The 22,726-nt window shown below is 38.0% G+C and overlaps 1 protein-coding gene across 5 annotated transcripts in view; it reads left to right on the forward strand.

Annotated features, from left to right (window-relative positions):
• Positions 1–17,686, forward strand: part of LOC143035720 (DCC-interacting protein 13-alpha-like) — an 86,160-nt gene extending 68,474 nt beyond the window's left edge. For all 5 annotated transcript variants that reach the window (XM_076202605.1, XM_076202606.1, XM_076202610.1 and 2 more), the window contains exons 12-15: positions 5,791–5,808; positions 11,210–11,405; positions 16,485–16,677; positions 17,123–17,686. In XM_076202605.1, the coding sequence (XP_076058720.1) occupies positions 5,791–5,808; positions 11,210–11,405; positions 16,485–16,677; positions 17,123–17,302 (587 nt within the window). In that variant the 3' untranslated portion in view covers positions 17,303–17,686. The remainder of the gene's footprint in view (positions 1–5,790; positions 5,809–11,209; positions 11,406–16,484; positions 16,678–17,122) is intronic.
• The last annotated feature ends 5,040 nt before the right edge of the window (positions 17,687–22,726 follow it).

The following is a 22,726-nucleotide window of genomic DNA, read 5'->3' on the forward strand; positions in this document are numbered from 1 at the left end:
CTTCACCCACAACAGTAGCAGCTTCTTCATCTCTTCATGGATATTTGTCCTCAATTTTGAAAGAATGGTAATGCCTTTGGCTGGTGTAAAGCTCTTGATGACTTATTTTGTTTTAAGATTGTACATATCATTGATGTACTATGCTTGTACTGCCTTGCTAAGTCACTCACAAGCACACCTTGCTAATTTTTTCTATTATTTCATGTTTAATTTCCATTGACATCATATGCTTTTTCTGATCACCACTTTCCTTGCCACTCTCTTTGGACCCATGATGTGAAAGAATAAAAAGTTGGATATACAACTAAACAAAGGCAACAAACATGCAAGCAAAACACAAGAGATGTGTCTAAATGCAGTGAACATTTGGAACTGAACAAAAAAGCAGCAGTTGATGCTGCATGCTCAGCATGCCACAAGTGGAATAGCATTGTTTTCAGGAAGCTTGCTCACATCTCGATTTTCTACTCGTAATCTAAGGCAAAAAATTGATCAAGTGACAGTTCATACCTTGGAATATTTGCATGTTGGTGCATTTGTATATCAAGGTACCACTGTATTTGTATATGGACACATACATATATATGTATATATATATATATATGTAAGTGTGTTCAGGATAAATTTTATCATTTTTTATCTACTGTCGTTTCAGAACCATTTGAAGGATTTAATAGCGGTTAAGTGCAATGGATATCTGATTCTGTGTACTATTGGTGGGTGTGAGAGCTAGAGAGTTTGGACAACTGGAAAGCACTGGAATATTGGAAGAGAGTGACCTGCATCATATTGATTTGTGCCAGATTATAAAAAATTCAGAAATCTTAACTACAGCTCAGTGCTCCTTGAATATTGTGAAGGCTGTGAGATATGAGCTGGAGAATTGCAACAGAGATATGGAAGCAGTGGCTAGCAGGAAGGATCATAGCAGGCATTCTGACTCTGTCCACATGATGAAATTTGTTGAGAAGCTGCAAAAAAAGGTGTGGCAAGATCCAGGCAAGGCAATGCAGACCCTGGTGAGAGAGGTGGGCATTGGAGTGGTGACTATGAAGAAACTGCTGAATGAGGGTCTTTGCTACTCCTCATACAAGAGGCGCAAGGGCCAACTACTCACTGCCAAGGTCCAAGAGAACTGCCTTATGAAAGCCAAGAAACTCCTCAATAAGGTTAAACACCCAGTTGAGCTGGGGATGCTCTGGTTCTTCTCAAATGAGAAGAACTTCTGCCAAGACCAGTTGCACAATGCACAGAACAACAGGTGGCTAGCCTATAGTCTGCATAAATTCCCATGCTTCATGAACACCAAGTTCCCACAAACTGTGATGTGATGGTCTTTGGGTGTGTTTCCAGCAAAGGCCACTTCATGCTGCCCCACATCTTTGAAGAGGGACTCAGACTCACTTCAGATGGCTATATTGAGTTGCTGTCCACTGTTGTCATGTGCTGGTTAGAGAGGGTGGCTGTGGAAAGATCATATGTGTGGCAGCAAGACTCACACCTCCAGGAATACCCAGAATTGGTTGTCTGAGAACTTCTATGACTTCACCAGTCCCAACATCTGGCCCCCCAACTCACCTGATTGTAGCCCCATGGACTATTATGTGTGGGGCACAGTTGAAAAAGACACCAGTCATACTGCCTGCAATATCAAGGATGAGCTGATTGCCAGGATCAAACTGGTGTTCAGCTATCTCTTGAAGGATGAAGGATGAGCTGATTGCCAGGATCAAACTGATGTTCAGGTGTCTCTCGGACACCCTTAAGGCCGTGTGCTGCAGGTTCAGGTCTTGCCTAGAGGCCACATTGGAAGATCAGGGTGGTTTCTTTGAGTGAGCGGTATTTGGCAAAAGATCCTCTAAGAGATACACTTTGAATTTTACATTGTAAATATTAAATCTAGTCTCGACGTTTCTTCATTACTTCTATATCTGGTATTTTCTTTTACCCATTGTGTTATTGTATGTTCTATAGTCATGTCAAGTAATACATTTCCCCATAGATCCTCTCAACCTGTCACTGTCATCTCTTCCCAACAGATTTTTTTGCCGTTAAAATCTCCCATAAGTATCAGGTTACCTGCATCCTTCAGCATCTTGTTTAATGAATGCCTTGTGTCTTCTAACATTTTTGAATGCTCACTCTCTTTCCAAGAGCCCATTTTTGGTGGCACATAAATCACCACAAACTTTCTACTTTTCATGTCACTATCTTCAACTTATATTATTATCATTTCTACACTGTTTATGCCCTCTGTAACCTTCATCACATTTAAGCTTTTCATGGGCAGAAACATGACTCCTTCTCCCTGTTTCTCATCTCTATTTTTGATCCAATGATTATATAATCCATGATTATATAAACCATGTCTGGTTTTTCTTCTGACAGGTAATTATTTAGTTCACTTAATCCTGAGAATCTATGTTAGTATAAGCCACTTTAATTTTTTCCTTCTCCATCTCATTTTCTGTTCTTTTCGTTTTGCTTACCCCTAGCATACCATTTTCTCAGCCTCATGTGTAACACTCTCCAATAGAACTCCTTTCAGCCTCCATTCTCTTCGCGTTTTTTTCTTTAGCTTCATCTCTTAGTGTCTTCTCTCTTTCTCTTTCCTTAACATTCATTTCTTATTTTATCCAGATATTGTAGTAGTGTTCACTCTTTGCTAACTTTTCCTGATTTTACCAGTATGTCTTCTACTGCCAATTGTACATACATACATATACCAAGGCTTTTTTCCCCCTTACCAGGGGGGTAGCCAAAAAGGACAAGGCACAAAAACATTCCCACCCATTTCATCCCCGAAAACACTCCACACCCCTCCACCCTCCCTCCCATCTTAGCACCTCCTAGATGACGGGTCATCCCTGCACCCTGTCCACTGCCCTGGGTCAGAAGCAGTGTCACAGGACACAGCACATCCACAGCAAGGCCGCTTCATTAAATCGGCGACCCCCCCTCTCCGTCCCCCATATAAAGGAGAGGACGGGGAGAAATCCCTTCGGGCTGCGTCAAAAATTTTTGCTCACACACACTACCTCACCCCCATTCCCCCGTCCAATCCACCTCATGCATCACAACATTTTCCATATACAACCATTCTCCATTCACCCCTGTCTTCTGTCCTCTCCCGTCCTTCCTCAACCGACATTCCCCTCTTCCCCAAAGCCCCCTTCACCCCATCCATCCATCTCATCCTAGGACGTCCCCTCATGTTCACTCCCTCCACATCTGCCTTCCATACCTCCTTTACTAGTCTTTCTTCACTCATTCTTTCCATGTGTCCAAACCATCCTAATACTCTTTCATCCACCCTATCTCCCAGCTCCCTTTCCACCACTGTTCTCCTCCTCACTTCCTCATTTCTCACTCTATCTAGCCTAGTAACCCCCATCATACTTCTCAGACACTTCATCTCAAACACATTCAAGTTCCTTCTCCCTTCCTCTCTCATGTTCTATGTTTCTGCTCCATACAGTGCTGTTGGCACAATCACTCCTTCATACAGTCTCCTCTTAGCATCCATTCCCAGATTCCTATTCCTCATTACACTTTTTAAACCACCAAGGCATTTACTCACTTCTCTCAATCTACATTCTACCTCCACCTTCACTCCACCCTTTTCTGCCACATTTGCAACCAAATATCTAAAACTATCCACTTCCTCCAGTTGCTCTTCCTTAATGCTCACTTCCAGATTACTGCCACTTTCACCCCTTGTACATCTCATCACCTTACTTTTACCCACATTTATCTTCAGCTTTCTTCTATCACACACTCTCCCAAACTCTGTCACCAGCTTCCTCAATCCCTCCTCCGATCCTGCCACAAGTGCAGTGTCGTCCGCAAACAACAGCTGGCTCACCTCCCACTTTTCTCCATTTTCCTTAACCATCTCCAATCCCTGACCCACTACCCTTGCATTCACCTCTCGCACCACCCCATCCATGTATAAGTTGAACAGCCAGGGTGACATAACGCATCCCTGACGAAGTCCCACCTTTACCTCAAATCACTCACTCTCTCCATTTCTAATCCTGACACAAGCTCTACTACTCTCATAAAAACTCTTGACAGCTCCCTGAAGCTTTCCTCCTATCCCGTATATCCGCATAACCTCCCACAATGCCTTTCTGTCTACCCTGTCGTAAGCCTTTTCCAGATCCATAAAGGCCCAGAAAACATCCTTCCCCTTACCTATAGCTTTCTCACATATCTGTCTTACCACAAAAATCTGATCTACACAACCTCTACCTGTCCTAAACCCACACTGTTCCTCACCAATTACTCTTTCTGTTCCTCTCCTAATCCTCTCAATCAAGATCCTCCCATAAGCCTTCCCAACTACACTTAACAAGCTAATCCCTCTGAAACTACTACATTCACACTTGTCCCCCTTTCCCTTGTAAAGTGGAACTATACACGCACTCCTCCAGTCCTCTGGCACTCTACCTTCTCTCCAGCAAACATTAAATAACCTCACCAACCAGTCCACCATCACTATACCTCCTTTTTTAAGACATTCTGCATGGCATCCATCCAGACCAGGTGCCTTACCTGCTTTCATAATTTTATCTTTAGTGGTCTATTTCTTTTGAATATTGTCCCATTCTATATACTTCTATTTCCTTTTCTACTTCTTGGTCTCCATCTTGTACTTCTTTTAGAATTGTTTTTGCTATTTCTTTTTCTGCTTTTTCCCTCAAGTACCTAACCATGCCATGTTTTTCCTTTAGTCCATATACAACAATACACTTTTTTTATCCACTGTATCTCTAACCCAATTTGCTTTCTCTTTGATTACTTGAATAATTGTGTCCTTTGCATTCTCCTGCATTTGTTGTACTATTTCTTTAAAAGCTATCTCTTCATTTTCTCTGTTTTCATTCCATTTCTTAATCTTCAGGGGATGACACCTAATGGCGATTCAACCCAGATCACATCTAGTCTTCTTTTAGTTGCTTTGTCATATTTCTGTTTGCCTTCACCATCCTCCATTTTTGTTTCTTTTTCACTCACAAATTACACTCTATTACTTCATTTCGGGTACTGATTAAGCTTCCCCCTTCCCATACAAATGCCAAACCAGGCATTTGCTTCCTCCAACTTAGCGAAAAAACACTGTACTCCAGAGCTCGTTTCATTCGGTGGTTCGTACATGCATGTGTGTGTGTATAAACTATCAGGCTTCATATTTTATTTTCCATATAAGCACTCTCAGAGGACTAAATATGGGCACCTGTATGAGGTGGTCCTACAAGACATATTGGGAAGAATAATTGTTCCACCACCCATCTTCAAAGCTTACATCATCACCTCCAACCTCTGTTGCAGTCCAAAGGGAGTGGTACTTGATCTTTGGAATAGATCTAAGATCTCTGTTGTATCTCACTTTTTCATATAAAAAGTGCATACAGTAACTGCTTCCCTCCTGCCAATAGTTGATGACAGTAGTTGCAAACTTACATGATATAGACAGTGAATGAGGATTTTTTCTGCTTGCTTTGGGGCTGTGGGTTTCTGATCAGAGAAACAGAAGGGAATGGTTGAGTACCGTACTTGCACAGTTTTTCTTTGTTTTATTACATTGTTTACCGTATGTTTTATTTAAATTTGTTTATTTTGTTTGCTTTATTTTCAGATTATCATTCTTTTTCTTATATTTTTTAAGCTAACATATATGATTTAATCATTCATTGTAGTCCAGGTCCTTTTTTTCTTTTCTTTTCTTTTCTTTTCTTTTTAATATAATTTGTTTTTTCTTTTTTTTTCTGAATACAATCATTGCAGTGGTCTCATTTTTAGCAGGTAAGACAGTAAGTATGTTAGTGTAAAATAATTTTCATTTGGATAGATGTGAATCTGTCTTTGCTAGATTTTTATATTCTAAAGTATGACTGGGAATGAATAGATATTTAGTGCTAAATCTTATATTTTCTGCAGCAGGTAAGTTTAATTTCCAAAGTAGTTATGCAATACTTTATATGACATTAAAACAAAATTCATGAAATTTACCACAGGTTAAGATATTGATGAACTGAATGAACTAATATAAAGTGGGTCTAAACAAAATCTGTTTGCCATGAGTTGAAAGAGTATGGGTAATGTTAATCCTTTAGCCTGTGAACTACCTATTACTTGCATAAGTGTTAGGTAGAACAAAATTATAAAGTTTTAGCCTAGTCCATGCTTGCTAATGTCTTAGAACATATAAACACTGTAACAATTATAATGATAATAATAATATTAGATCATAAGGGACCAATGATAGCTACCTACTAGTTGTGGTCCTGCAAAAGCCTTTTAGAGAACAATGTCCTTTGCCAGTTTTCAAAACTTATCAACACCCACAAGTTTGTAGAGCAGCAAAAAGGAGAGGAACAGGATAGTATGGTGAAGTATAGGATTCCTACTCTTTCTAGAAACTAAACTGGATTTTTTTTTTCCAGTCATGGATAAGTCAGGGAATTTGTTAAGATATAATAAATCAGAGGAAAGTCAGGTAATTAAAAAAAAAAAAAAAAAAAAAAAAGAATTGTACAGTTAGAGGCATCCAGAGACAGAGAGTGATATGACCTTATAATAAAGGTGTCACCAAGAAGTAGGTCAAATAATTTAAACTGAAAAAAATTAAAGTCTATCAAGGACTCCCATACCTTTCATGATTCTGTAAATGGCCAGTAGATCTCCTCTTTCTCTTTGTTCTAGAAAGGGAAGATTATGTACCACAAATTTAATCTAATACAAGAAAGGGATGGATGGGCTGATTGTGCTTTCTTGGATTTACAAAAAGTTTTCAACAAGGTACCCCACAAAAAATTATTAAAATAATTTGAAAATATAGGAGGGATACAAGGCAACCTGCTAAACTGGATGGAGGACTTCCTGAATGGTAGAAAGATGAGAGAAGTACTCAAAGGAAAATACTCAGGTTGGAAGGAGATGATTAGTGGAGTTCTGCAAGGATCTGTATTGGCTCCAATAATGTTCACTATTTATGTGAATGACATGGATGATGTGGAATGTTACATGAGTTTCTTTGCAGATGACACTAAATTGTTGAGGAAAGTAAAAACCAAAACAGATTGCGAATCACTACAGGAAGACCTGAACAAGGTTTGGAAGTGGAGTCTGAAATGGGAAGTGGACTTCAACATTAAGAAATGTAGCATAATGGAGTTTGGAAAAAGTAAAAATAGAATATCAGGACAATATAAAATTGGAACTAAGGAGATTAAGAAAGTGGGATCTGAAAAAGACCTGGGAGTAATTATCTCAAATGACTTGTCCTCTCATAAACAAATAAACAAAATTGTTGGAGAATCCTATAGCTTGATAAGATCAATAAAAGTGGCATTTACCTATTTGGACAAAAACAATTATTAAAAAGATATTAGTCACACTTATAAGGCCTAGATGTGGTGACATTGTGGTCAACCAGTACCTAAAAAATATAAAAGAAAATTGAAAGAATCCAGAGAGCAACCACAAAAATGGCTCCAGCACATTCAAACTTGTCATATGAAGAGAGACTGGCTAAATTAGAGTTACTGACTTTGGAGCAAAGAGAGAGAGAGATGACCTACTGACCATCTATAGACTCATTAAAAACTAAGGGCACAGAAATAATCAATAGAGAGGACTTGTTAAATTGGGACAAGAGAAACACAAGAGGACATGGAAAGAAACTCAAAAAAGATAGTTATAGAAGAGATCTGAAGAAGAACAGTTTTTCACACAGGGTGGTGGACACTTGGAACAAACTGGACGAAACAGTAGTTTGTGTAAAAACTATTTATGAATTTAAGAGCAAACTAGACACTGTGAGACACAAAGGCAGGACACCAAAAGCGTTGCTCCCCTTCCTGTAAAATACAACTAGGTAAATACATTCAAACTCCTCCTCTTTTCCTCTCTTATGTTCCATGTTTCTGCCCCATACAGTGCTGTCGGCACAATCACTCCTTCATGCAATCTCCTCTTAGTATCCATTCCCAAATGTATATTTCTCATTACACTTTTTCATCCTCCAAGCCATTTACTTGCTTCTCTCAATCTACATTCTACCTCTACCACTCCTTTTCCCACCACATTCGCACTCAAGTATCTAAAACTATTTATTTCCTCCAGTCTCTCTCCCTTAATACTCACTTCCAGTTTGCTGCCACTCTCTCCCCTTTTACATCTCATTGCCTTACTTTTACCCACGTTTATCTTCAACTTCCTTCTTTCACACACCTTCCCAAACTCTATCACTAACTTCCTCAATCCCTCCTCTGATCCTGCCACAAGTGCACAGTCATCAGCAAACAATAACTGTCTTATCTCCCACTTTTCTCCATTTCCTTTAACCATCTCTAATTCCGGACCCAGTACCCTTGCATGTACTTCTCGCACTACCCCATCCATGTATAAATTGAAGAGCCAAGGTGACATAACACATCCCTGATGAAGTCCCATCTTTACCTCAAATCACTCACCCTCTCCATTTCTGATTCTAACACAAGCTCTACTACTCTCGTGAAAACTCTTGACTGCTCTTAATAGCTTTCTTCCTGTCCCATATATCAGCAATACCTCCCACAGTGCCTTCTGGTCCACCCTTTCATAAGCCTATGATACAAAAATAAATCTTTAGTTATTACTGACATATTCTAGTTACAGCTCCATGGTATCAAAGTGGAATGGGGGAGCTTGCCTAGCTCTCACCCTGTTTAAATAGGCTACATGCTGGTGCCACATGTATGTGTCATTAGGTGACACCTTTCCTAATTATTCTATTTGCCTCAACTCATATACAAGCCTTTTGTTTATTGTGTGAGCAGGCTTACAAACTTCACTGCAAATCTATGTAATGTTTCTTCTTAACTTCTATAAGCTTGAGTCTTTTGTTTTCCTGGTACTACTTCTGTGTGTCCTATGGTTGACCTGGTTTGGTGAGGAAACCTGGCATCCTTCTGGGTGTCTCTCTTTTTTTTTTTTTTTTTTTTTTTTTTTTTTTTGGGGGGGGGGGGGGGCAAACTGTGGCTAATGCACTTGTGTTACTTCCATGTCTTACTTATGGTAGTATGTCTATAGCTTCCATATAGAATTACAACTACACAAACTACACACATTACAGCATAATATATATTTGGTGTTTAAAGATAGAAAAAAAAATGTGAGCTTTTGTCATGGAATCGAAACAAAGATGGCTGTATGTAGATTGCTGGACGCTACAAACCTGACAGCTCATGTGCAAATAACTTAATTGTTAATGGCCCAAAGTCCATGAAACTTGCCAAAAACATTTACCAATATTTGCAGTAACAGTATATTCACTTTGAAGTTGAGTCTAACTATATAATTATTTCATGCAATTGGACACCATTGGATGCTACTGGATGCATGCTAGGACGACCCACCCTGCACAAAGTAAATAATATAAACAAGATTGAAAGAACACAAAAAATAGAGACCAAAATGGTTCCCAGTCTTGTAAACAACTTGTTAGGGAGTTGTCCTCACAGTATCTTATGACCCCTCAACCTGCACGATGCCCTAGGGGAATCACTTGCAACACCCGGCCATATGGATAGCACAAGTAGTGGTTTGAGGAAACTCATGTGCAGTACCAGCTTCATACATTCCATCTATGCTAGATCAATGGCCTTAAAATGGATCTTGTCAATTCCCATAATGTCCCAAGAAAACTCCTGCACCTTGGCCAGCTGCATAAGGATGGACAGCAGTTCTTTGAGGAATGCACATGCAGTACCTAGCTCTATACATTCCATTATGGCTACATCAGCAGCCTGAAAACATATTGTGTCTGGCTTTCCAGGTATTAACATTTTTCCCTAGTATCCCATTAACCCCTTCCATACGGTGCCGCACACGTAGGCGTCATGAGGAGCAAGTGGATTCGCGACGCTGCCATATCGGCGTCTTGATTATATTTATTGTAGTCGCCCCTGTGTTTTTACATTCTCCCAAATGCGCCCTTAATCCCATTCTCTGTGGTTTTCAAAATTCGCGGGTGAAAGAGAGAACGATCGCTATAAGCGGCGACTATATTTTATGATGCGAATATTATTTCGTTACGTCGTACGGCTGGCATTGGCTGCTGCCCGCGAGATTTAAGTCCCGTATTGAAGTGGTTAAGAGCATGGGTCATGACCAGACCCATTATATAAGCTGGATGGAATCACTGAAGATTCAGATTGCCTTGGAGCATCACATTGCGAAGCTTGCTGCCTTCATCACTGTCTTCTCCTCCCCCATCCCCTACTGGCAAAACACCTTGGGACACAACTTGAAATGCATACTCACCACCTTTTTTACCATCTCTCTCCCCCCTCCTTCTCACAACTAAAGCAAGCCATATTACTCTTGGTGCCCAACTTCAACTCTAGATAAAAACCTATTCACCCCGCAGTGTTTACCTTCTAGCCAGGCTACCCCCTCAAAAATTTTGACACAACTCATATGAGGAGAGACTGGCACCAGACTTTGTTAAAGGAATGAAGAGAAAGAGGTGACTGGATTGTAGTGACAGGTCACTGAATGAGTGGGCAGACTACATAGAGAATTACTTGGTTTTGGATGGGAAGGCATTGTGAAGCCATAGACAAAAAAATAAATAAAAGTAAGGTAGATAAAACAAATGATAATAACATAGATAAATGAATAAATGCATTAATAGAATACATGTCTCATGAGTGTAGAAATACATTTTTCCATACAGATGTGTAAACTTCTAGAATAGCATAGAAGATGATATAACCCAATCTAGGACCATACATGATTCTAAAACTAGGGGTATTGTTAGAAAAAAAAAATCACCCAAGCATAGCTCTTTTCCTGTATTTTTTAGTCTGGTAAATAACATTTAGTTAAATATGGTAAATAACATTTAGTTAAATACAACCCTGATTCCAAGAAAATGAAAGCCAAAATTTATATTATGAAATTGGCTTTTTACACAATTGTTTCAATAGACAAAGATTAGTAAATCATAGTGCAAATGGTTTGTGTTTGTCATGTAAATTACTTCAGGATGAATTAGAAATAGTGTGTGTGGACAGAATACAATTTTTTTAATAAATTGAATTTTTCTGATAAATATTTTCAGACATTTCCTCTATTTTATTATGAACTGTAATACTCCATTGATCTTTGTTTCATATTTAGTTTTTCAAGTTAAAATGTTAATTTTTTTCATATGCAGGTCAGAATGTGCTGTGTGAAGTGATGAGGAGAATTTTAGCAGCAAGGGCAATTCACAATGTTTTCTCAACAAGTGAATTCCAGCTCTCAGTGGGTACAGAAAAAGTATTGCTACTGGACTCTGCGACCAATGGAGCTCGACTTCAACATTTCCTGGCAGACATCTCCTACTGGGCTGTACACAATGAAAACAATAAGTAAATAGTGTCAGGTCTTAGAAAAATTATTTACATAGAAATGTTGCACATAGACTACAGTCTCAGTCACCCATTTGTGGTAGTATTATGACATTAACTCCATTCATATTAGGTAGCACATTTCATATTATTCTAGTAAGCATCAGGCTATTTTCTTAATTTCTCTGGCACCCTTTTAGTAGGAAAAGAGTTACTGTCTATCTTGTTTAACCCCATCCATATTGGGTGGATGGCTCCCATGGTACCCCTTTGTTAGTAAAAAGTTATAACCTGTTTCAATTAACCAGTTCCATAATGGGTGGTACTATACCTTATTTCCTAGCTGCCACCAGGTTATTCATCTACATGGCAGCCTTCCATGAAATGGTTAAAGCCTCCTATCTTATTTAACCGTATCCAAATTGGGTAACATTTTCACTTGTATACTGGCTGCCTCCAGGATATCTTATCATGGCATCTTTTTGGTAAAGAAGTGGTGTGTGTCTTGATTAATCCCCTCTATGTTGAGTGCCACCTCTTGTTTTCTGGGTGTTGCCAAGTTAGCTTATTCAGGAAGCAGCTACCTACATACATACATACATATACCAAGGCTTTTTCCCCCTTACAAGGGGGGTAGCCAAAAAGAAAAAGGCATAAAATCATTCCCACCCATTCCATCCCTGAATACACTCCACACCCCTCCACCCTCCCTCTTATCTTAGCACCTCCTGAAATACACCCTAACAAAACAAGAAAAAGAACAACTTAAATGATTAAATAGAAACATCACAAGTCTAATAAACAACAACAAACAGAACAAAAACTGGGAGAAACTAACAAAATATAAAAAACTACTAATGGTAAAATGTGGAGAGCTGTAAAAACCCATCAAAAGCTGAAAACTAAATCATCACACACAACTCAGGTAGAAATAATAGATGAAAGTTTCTAGTTGGTCTTCACAGAAGAGGGCAATTTTTGGAGAAAGCAAGGGTAGCAAAAGTTCAGGTTTAAAAGATATAGATGTAGAAATGAGGGAAGTGTTCAATCTTTTAGGATCATTGGATGTGACAAAACCTTCAGGACCTGATGGAATCCCAAAATGGAGACTTAAAGAATGTAGGGAACAACTAGTGGACAAGATTTATAATATTTTTATATGTTTGTTGGAAGAAGGCATATTACTGCATGATTGGAAAAGGACAAATGTGGTACCAATTCACAAATTCACAATTCACAGCATGTAAAGAAACTAAACTAGATTATAGGCTGGTGTCACCGACCAGCACACTAGTGAAATTATGTGAAAGGATTGTGAAAGATTGATGGACCAAATATCTTAGAAGATGTAAACATTCTGACAGACAGTCAGTTTTGATTCAGATCTAGAAGGTTGTGTGTGTTGAACCTTTTAAGCTTTTACTTGAGAGTGATTGACATGCTGCAAGAGAGAGAGGGGTGGGTGGACTCTGTGTACCTTGACAAGCTTTTGATAAAATATCTCACAGTTGACTTATGTGGAAATTAGAGCACACTGGAGGACTGAGAGGTAAACTACTAGAATATGTGAAAGGTTTTTTAAGTGAAGATATATGAGGACAGCAGTAAAGGATAAGATGTCAAGATGAAGAGCAGTAGTGAGTGGAGTTGCAGAAGTTGCACCAATAATGATTCTTGTTGTCAGTGACATGATGGAATGTACAATAACACAACTATGCCAACATGTTTGCAGATGATGCAAAAATTATGAGAAGAGTGAAAAATGAGGATTGTAGACTGTTGCAAAATGATCTAGACATTATTTTTGCATGGAGCCAAGACTGGAGAATGAAATTCAATACAAAAACATGCATATTACTGTAAATGGGAAATAGCAACAAAAGACCATCCTTGGGAAGAGAATCCCTTACAAAAGCAAAAAAGGAGAAAGATTCAGGTGTGTTGATAAAAGACAACTTGCCACCTGACAGATATATCAGCAGGGTTGTGTGGGAGATGTATAGACTGCTGCAGAAGATTAAAGTGGCTTTTCATTATATGGATAAAGGGATGATGAAAAAACTCATTGAAACCCTGATCTGTCCATGACTGGTACATGCATCAGTAGTATGATCTCCACATAGAGTGAAATATATAAGCAGTACCAAGAGAATACAAATGGTAGCAACCAAACTGGTCACCAGCCTGGCAAATAAACCATATAAGGAAAGACTAAAAGCAATGGGTCTCCCAACTTTGAAAGATCAAGGGAAAGAGGTGATATAATTACAATATTCAGGTCACTAAAGGGGATAGATTGCATTGACAGATGGGAAGGCTTTAAAAGGTCATGGGAACAAATTAAGATCACATATCTATAGGATGTGAGGAAATACAGTCTTCCATATAGATGCATAAATATGTGGAATAACTTAGAAGGTGATATAGCCCAAGCTCAAACAATACATGAGTTTAAATCTAAATATGATAATTGGAAACCAAAGATATAGATTAAGTGGTAACTGTACATGAATTTAAGGCTAGGTATGATAAGAAAATTAGAGAATAGGAGACAGGACCCAGTGAGCATTATTCCTTTCCTGTATGCTACAGTTAGGTAACTCATTAGTGCTTTGGTGTATTTGATTTAATCATTTTGGTTAGCAAACATTTCGGTTTAAGAATGGAGTCATAGAATGGATCAAGTTTATTACCCAAGGTTTCACTCTATATATACATATACGTATATATATATGTATTTACCAAGTTGTATCTTACGAGAAGGGGAGCTATGCTCGTGGTGTCCCACCTTTGTATCTTGCAGTGACTAGTTTGCTCTTAAATTCATGAATGGTTTTTGTACACACTATTGTTTCATCCAGTTTGTTCCAAGTGTCTGCCACTCTGTGTGAAAAACTGTTCTTCTTCAGATTTCTTTTATAACTATCTTTTTTGAGTTTCTTTCCTCTTGTGTATCTCTTGTCCCAATTTAACAAGTCCTCTCTATCAATTATTTTTGTGCCCTTAATGATTCTATAGATGGTCAGTAGGTCGCCTCTCTCCCCTTTGCTCCAAAGTCGGTAACTCCAATTTAGCCAGTCTCTCTTCATATGACAAGTTTGAAAGTGCTGGAACCATTTTTGTGGCTGCTCTCTGGATTGTTGTTTCAATCTTCTTTATATTCTTTTCAGTACTAGCTCACCATAATGTTGCCACATATTCCAGTCTAGGCCTTATAAGTATGACTGATATATGTTTAATTGTTTCTTTGTCTAAATAGGTAAATGCCACTTTTATTGATCTTATCAAGCTATAGGATTCTCCAACAATTTTGTTTATTTGTTTATGAGAGGACAAGTCATTTGAGATAATTACTTCCACTTTCTTTACCTCCTTAGTTCCAATTTTATAGTGACCTGATATTCTATTTTTACTTTTCCAAACTCCATTATGCTACACTTCTTAATGTCAAAGTGCACTTCCCATTTCAGACTCCATTTCCAAACCTTGTTCAGGTCTTCCTTTAATGGTTCCCAATCTATTTCAGTTTTTACTTTCCTCAACAATTTGGCATCATCTGCAAAGAAACTCATATAACATTCCACATCATCATCCATGTCATTCTCATAAATAGCAAACATTATTGGAGCCAATACTGATCCTTGTGGAACTCCACTAATCACCTTCCAATCTGAATATTTTCTTCTGAGTACTACTCTCATCTTTCTACCATTCAGGAAGTCCTCCATCCAGTTTAGTAGGTTGCCTTGTATCCCTCCTATGTTTTCTAATTTTCTTAATAATTTTTTTTTAATTACCTTATCGAAAGCTTTTTGTAAGTCCAAGAAAGCAAAATCATTCCCTCATTTATAAATTTCTTTTAGTATATTCCATATCTCTTCCATCCCTGTTGCGAAAGAATTTTTTGAGTTTCTCAAAATTTGTTTTGTTGTACATTAGTCTTCCTATTCTATGTTTATCATTTCTGGTTTGATCCATTTGCTCTTTCAACTCAAATTCTATTAGTACATGGTCACTCTTTCCTATCGGAGTTTTGTAATAATTTTTGTCGACAATTTCAGGCTCTGTCGTAAGTATTAAATCCAGCCTTGATGGTTCTTCACTACCTCTGTATCTGGTATTTTCCCTTATCCACTGAGTCATTGTGTATTTGATGGTCATGTCAACCAGGATGTTGCCCCATAGTTCCTCTCCACCCTTCACTGTCATTTCCTCCCAACATATTTCTTTTGAATTAAAGTCGCCCATAATTACTATATTTCCTCTGTCCTTCAGTATATTAGTTAATTCGTATTTTGTATCTTCTAATAGTTTGGAATGATCACTTTCTGTCCAGGACTGTGTTTTGGGGGCACATACACCACTACAAATTTTTTACTCTTCATATATTTGCTTTCAACTTGTATCGTAATTGATTCTACTTTATTTTCTCCTTCAGTTATTTTTGTTACGTTTAAATCTTTATTAGTCAAAATTAATACTCCGCCACCCTGTTTATCCTTTCTATTCTTTGTCCAACAATTGTATAAACCTTGTCCCACAATGTTGAGTGGCAGCCTTGCTGTGGATGTCCTGTGTCTTATAACACTGCTTCTGACCCAGTGCAGTGAGTGAGATGCAGCAATGACCCATCATCCAGGAGGTGCCAAGATAAGAGGGAGGGAAGAGGGTAGAAGTGAGTGGAATATGTTGGGGTTGGAATGGGTGGGAGTGGTTTTTATGCCTTTGTATTTTGGCTACCTCCCTTATAAGGAGGAAAAAAGACTTTGGTATATATATATATATATATATATATATATATATATATATATATACATATATGTATATATATATTTATATATATACAGGTATATATATATATATATATACAATTATACATATAAATATATACATATATATATATATATGTATATATATAAATATATATATATATATATATATATATATATATGTGTGTGTTATTATTTTTCTAAACTTTTGCTTTAAAATATTTTTTGTTGTTTGTATCTTAATTTTCATTACATTGCAATATATGTCTACTATCATAAAGTAATTTAGTATTTATATAGGAAGAGCTAAGTAGCTTTAACTCTTTTTCAGATTATTCGGTTACATTACCAGGCAGCATGACTCTCCTTCTTCAGGTCACACAGGAGGCAGCTTCTCCTGTTTTGTTTATGAGGCTGATGTCAATGGTATAGAGATATGCAATGCCCTTGGAACAGCAGCCAAAACAGCATATCATTGCCTCCTGGAAAAGAAGGCTATGGAAAAGAGAAAAGAACAAGAAAAGGTAAGTATGGCAATGTTCTGTATTTACTTAATTGTAATATAAAGGGAAGGAACTATACTTGTGGGGTTCTGTCTCTTTTTTGCCATCAACGAAACATAGCTTTAAATTAAGAACATAGAAGATTGAGATTCCAAGAGACCATAAGGCCTACATTAGGCAGTTCCATGTCCATTACCACCTCTCATCCCCATCAAGCCCAGGTGTCTCTCCAGCCTTCTTGTCTTTCATTACAACTCGTATCTCTCCATTTACTTTATCATTCTCCTCTCCCATCACAGTCATTCTCCAAGCCCACTGTCACACATTCACCTACTAACTTTTTTATTATCATTTATGATAAACCTAGTGGATATTTTGTAGTAGTGTAATTTTTATTTTTATTTTTATTATTATTTTTTTTTTTTTCTTCTTCTTCTTAAGATGATCAAGCTTTTGTACCCTACAGAAACTGCTTTTGGCCAACATTGCCAATCTCCCAGATATGAGCCCACAAGTAAGTCCTGATGGTCAGTTCCTCATCCTTGATGAACCAGAAGTAGAGGAAACCAATAAGGAGCCTCAGCCTGTCAAAATTGAGACATCGCAAGAATCAGAAGCTAATACGGAACCAGAGAGTGATGCATAAGTGTGATGTACTGAATGGTGCAGATGCCTAAGAGAATGAAGGTTATAGGTCAAATGAAAATACTAATAAATATAGTTTTGCATGTTTAGTATAAATAGTTGTTGAAATGCTAGAAGCCAAAAAGTGTTAACTCATTGAGTTAATATACTTACAGTTTTCTAACTGTAAGGGATCAGGTGTAAAAGCTGTAGGTGTATTGGCATATATACCAAGTGCTATTATGAATGAATACAAATTTGAAATGGTAAATTACTTTTTAGACAGCATATATAGTTCTGTTAAATAAATTAACTTTTGATGTAAATAATGAAAAAATACAATAGATTTTCATTGTATACTTACTGTTAGAATCTGTACTTTGAATAATCTTATTTATGTATAGTTTGTCATTGTTTTATTTCCCCTGAGAAAGACCTCATTTTGAATGGTTGAATGTGTAGAAATTATTTATTAAAAGTTTTTTTTACAGCATAATGTGAAGGCAATGATGCTTGTAAATAAAGATAATGTTTAAAGATCTTGTTAGACTTGTTTGATAAATAGTTTAGTACAAGGGGCTATCTCCACAAAAGGATGAGAATTTCCAAGTACAAGCCTCCTCTAGGGTATGGACTGCATATTTATATGCATTCAGTACTTAGATTAATTAGAGATAGCTCTATGGACCAGAGCTACAACAGCATTCTTTGATGAGTGGAGATTATTCTCAAAGAAGAATTCTAATCACTTTTAACTTCTGCAACTCCTTTCTGTTGTACAAGGGTAGTTCCAAAAATAATGCCTCCTATTTTTTTTATTTGTCACTCAAAAAGTTAAAGAGTAATGAAATTGGGAGTGGCACCAATAAAACAAGCAGACATTTTTGCTCTAGAATTTTTTTCTCCCTGTAATTATCCCCTTCTCTATGCACTTTTCCCAGTGATGAGCAAGGGCCTGTGCATGGCCATCTTGAGCATGGATTGTCACATCTCTGTCACCACTCTGGAATTGACAAACCTATCTCCTAACTTTGCTGACATGAACTGTCTCAGCTCTGTAAACATTTACCAAGCACCATTAAATGTCAGTGGATTCCATTTCTGTGTGGAGGAATTCAATGACAACTCTGCCTCTGATGCACATCCAGACAGGGGTTACTTTATTAGACTGTCACACCGTCAATATTTGCAACAGAGAGATGAAATTTTCAGATTAGGAGTGCAAAGGTTCAGTCATCATAACAATGCCATAAACAATCCCCTCAGATCCCTTGGTGCAGAATAAAAAAATAGGCATTACTTTTGTAACTACCCTCACATCAAAGGCTCTCTCTTATGTGAGGGATAGCTAAGTCAAAGTAACACCCATTCAACCATCTTTTCTATCTCAGCACCCTGGGTAAGAACAGTAGTCATGGACTCCATCACACTGAGTCAAAAGCAATCCAGTTAGACACAGCTATTCCATAGGAATTGACAGCCTCCCTAAATATCTCCTTTACCACCTGTGACTTTATATCTTCAGTGCAATTTTGTTCTTAGGATAAGGTGAGGAGGGTATGCCAAGAGGCACATACCTGGAGCTGAGTCATCACCTTTACCTTTATGCACTTGGACTGCAGAGAAATGTAACAATCACTGCTGTTAAATGGAGAGGAAGGTGGGATTCAAACCAACAACTAAGCAAATATGAGAAAAACACTTATCTGATTACCTCACAAATGCATCTTCTTAACCACTTCAGTACGAGTCAAATTCTCGTGTGCAGCATTGACTGCCAAATGTACAATGCATCACACTATTTGCATTATAAAATATAGAATCATTGCTGTATTGTTCTCTTTTACTCTGAGTAATAATAAGCACAGAAAATGTGATCAAACCAGTTCACAGAATCCAGGGCTAATGGACTATGTAGTGGTAGATAGGAGTATAATAGGAAGAGTGAAGGATGTACATGTTCTAAGGGGAGAGAGTGGGGGGATATTAGATCATTTTCTGGTGGAAGGTAAGTTGAGAGTGGAGGACAGATGGAGAAAGAGGAAAAGGACAAAAGGTAGGGAGGTGCTTAGAGTGAACTGCTTAAATGAGAAAGAGAAGGAGTGCAAGAAGCCGAGAGAAAAGTGGGAGGGAGTGAAGGATAGAGTAGAACTAGGAGTGGAGGAGGAATGGGGATGGTTCAAGGAGAGCATCACAAGGTGTGCAAAGATGGTGTGTGGAACAAGGAGGATGGGAGGAAATAGAAGGAAAGGTGGGATGAGGAAGTAAAGAAGGTTGTAGAAGAGAAGAAGTGAGCTTTCACAGATTGGTTACAAAATAAGACGAGGGAATCATATGAGAGGTGCAAAGAAAAGAGAAGAGAAGTAAAGCATAAGGTAAAGGAGGCAAAGAAGAGAGCAGATGTGAAATGGGGTAAGTATGACAGAAAAATTTTGAAAGTAATAAAATGATGTTTTGGAAAGAAATTAAGAGAGGAAGAGGAGGTGAATCAAGTAGAGAAGAACAGGTAAAAGGTACAGATGGAGAGATGATAATGGAAAAGAAGGCAGTAAGAGGAAGATGGGAAGAGTATTTTAGGGAGCTGCTAAATGTGAAGGAGGATAGGGAGGGAAAAGTAGTTGCAGTGGGAAGTGCAAAGAAAATTACCATGATGAGTGAGGAAAATGGAGTAGGAATAAGGAAGGATGAAATGAAGGCAGTTGTTAAAATGAGGAGAGCAGGTAAGGCACCTGGTCTAGATGGATGTCATGCAGAATGTCTGAAAAAAGGAGGTACAGTGATGGTAGACTGACTGGTGAGGTTATTTAATGTGTGTTTAAGAGAGGGTAGAGTGCTGGAGGACTGGAGAAGTGCCTGTATAGTTCCACTTCACAAGGGAAAGGGGACAAGTGTGAGAGTAATATTTTCAGAGGGATTAGCTTGTTAAGTGTAGTTGGGAAGGCTTATGGGAGGGTCTTGATTGAGAGGATTAGGAGAGGAACAGTGTGTGTTTAGGACAGGTAGAGGCTGAATAGATCAGATTTTTGTGGCAAAACAGATATGTGAGAAAGCTATAGGAGAAGGATTTGGAAGAGGCTTATGACAGGGTAGACATGAAGGCACTGTGGGAGGTATTGCAGATATGTGGGTTAGGAGGAAAGCTTTTAGGAGCTGTCAATGTTTTTACAAGAGTAGTAAAATGTGTGTCAGGATTAGAAATAGAGTGAGTGGTTTGAGGTAAAGGTGGGACTTCGTCAGGGATGTGTTATGTCGCCCTAGTTGTTCAACTTACACATGGATGGGGTGGTGCGAGAGGTAAATGCAAGCGAGTTGGGAAACCTTCTTTAATGAAGAAACACAGGTGGAAGAGAAATTGACGATATTAAAAGAAATCCATAATGAAGGAGTGGATAAATACGTACCAAAACAAAAACAGGAAAAGGTATACATTAAGTGCTGGTATAACAAAAAATATAGTGAGGCAAAAGATAAAAGAGACAAAGCTTGGAAAAGATGGAAAATGGAAAGTGGCAAATATATATCAAACTAAGAAATGAATATGTAAAAATATGCAGGGAAGAAAAAAGAAAATATGAAAAAGACATAACAGACAAATGTAAAGATCAACCTAAATTATTCTACAGATATGTAAAAAAAAAAAAAAATAGTGAAACTACGTCAAGGAAACATAGAATATACAGAGGATACATAGATGGTTGAAATTATGAACAAACATTTCAAATCTATATTCACAAAAGAAAACATACACAATTTGGATAAAGGAAGGGGAGAAAGATCACCCAACGAGAGAAATGATTGTGACACAGAAAGAAATGAGGGACCAAATAATGTACCTTGATGTGAGAAAATTACACAGCCCGGACAGAATTGCAAACTGGATACTAAAGGAATGTATAGATGAACTAACAGACAAAATATATAAGATAATAGATTGCTCACTTAAAGAAGGAAAGGTACCATAAGACAGGAAAAATACCAATATCGTGCCAATATATAAAGGGGGGAGACAAGGATGACCCAACAAACCATAGACCGGTTTCCCTTACAAGCGCAATAGCTAAAATTTGTGAGAAAAAAATTAAAAACAGATGGACTAAACATCTGGAGGAGAACAATGTAGTAAATACGAAACAATCTGGTTTTAGACAGGGTAGATCATGTGCCACAAATATTATCTGTTTCTATTCAAGGTTAATAGATATAATGCAAGAAAGGGACAGATGAGCAGACTGTGCTTTCCTCAACTTACAAAAGGCGTTTCATAAAGTACCACACAAAAAAATATTAAGAAAACTCGAAACAGCATGAGGTGTACACGGAAAATCACTGAAATGGATGGAAGATTTCTTGTATGGGAGAAAAATAAGAGTGGTGCTCAGACATAAAAACTCTACTTGGAAAGAAATTATAAGTGGAGTCCCACAGGGTTCAGTACTGGTTCCGATAATGTTTGTTATATATGTAAATGACATGGATGAAGGTGTAGGTGCAGAATGTTACATGGACTTTGAAGACGACGCAAAACTACTAAAAAAAAGTACGGAAAAAGATTGTGAATCGCTACAGAAAGACCTGTACAAGGTCTGGAAATGGAGTCAGAAGTGGGAAGTGAACTTCCTTCTTATCTCCATCCTGTTTTCTGTTTCCCTTCTGTTTTTCTCTCCTATGAACCATTTCCTCACTTTCATAGCCACTACTCTCCAATAGAATTTCTCTTTGACTCTGTTCTTTTCTCGTTTTTTTCCTTAGCCTCGAATCGTTTTGTTTTCTCTTCCTCTCTTTCCTTTTTATTCATCTCTCTTTTTAGCCATACCTGTTTGTACAGATCACTTTCTGCTAGTTTTCTTGTTTTTGATAAGATTCTATGCTATATTTGTGACCTGAATTTAACCTTAATTGGTCTGATCTTGTCTATACTGTATTTCCCAAGTCTATATAATTCTTCAATTTCTTTCTCTATTTCCTGTTCACCTCCTTGAAATATTTTTAGCACCCTGTTCACTCTTTCTTTCTCCTCTTACTCTTATAGTCCTATTTGGATTATGTTTCTCTTCCATTCCTAACATAGTTATACATTTATTTTTATCTGCTAAGTCTCTTACTATATTCTCCTTTTCTCTCGTCACTTTAATAACTCTGTCCTTAGTGTGTTCCTTTGTCGCATGAGTGAAAGCAACGCCGAGATTGGTGTTACTATTTGTGTGAGCGTTCACGCTAGGTCACGTGCGCTCATAGTGTCCCGCGATGGGTCAGCGTAGGTCACGTGCGCTCATAGCGTCTCGCGATAGGTCAGCGTCTCTCGGACGCGACCTGGAGGTGACTATTTATGTGGCTACGCATAACACGTGACGCGGGTGCTAGCAGCTGATTGGCAGACGTGCTTGGCCGACCGCTGGATGCGCCTAGCCTCGGCAGACAAAGGAACGATTCTCTCTGACAACGCTGG

The sequence above is a fragment of the Oratosquilla oratoria genome, chromosome 19 (genome assembly GCF_046742065.1).
Source record: "Oratosquilla oratoria isolate Oo_2021 chromosome 19, ASM4674206v1, whole genome shotgun sequence".
Classification (NCBI taxonomy): domain Eukaryota; kingdom Metazoa; phylum Arthropoda; class Malacostraca; order Stomatopoda; family Squillidae; genus Oratosquilla; species Oratosquilla oratoria.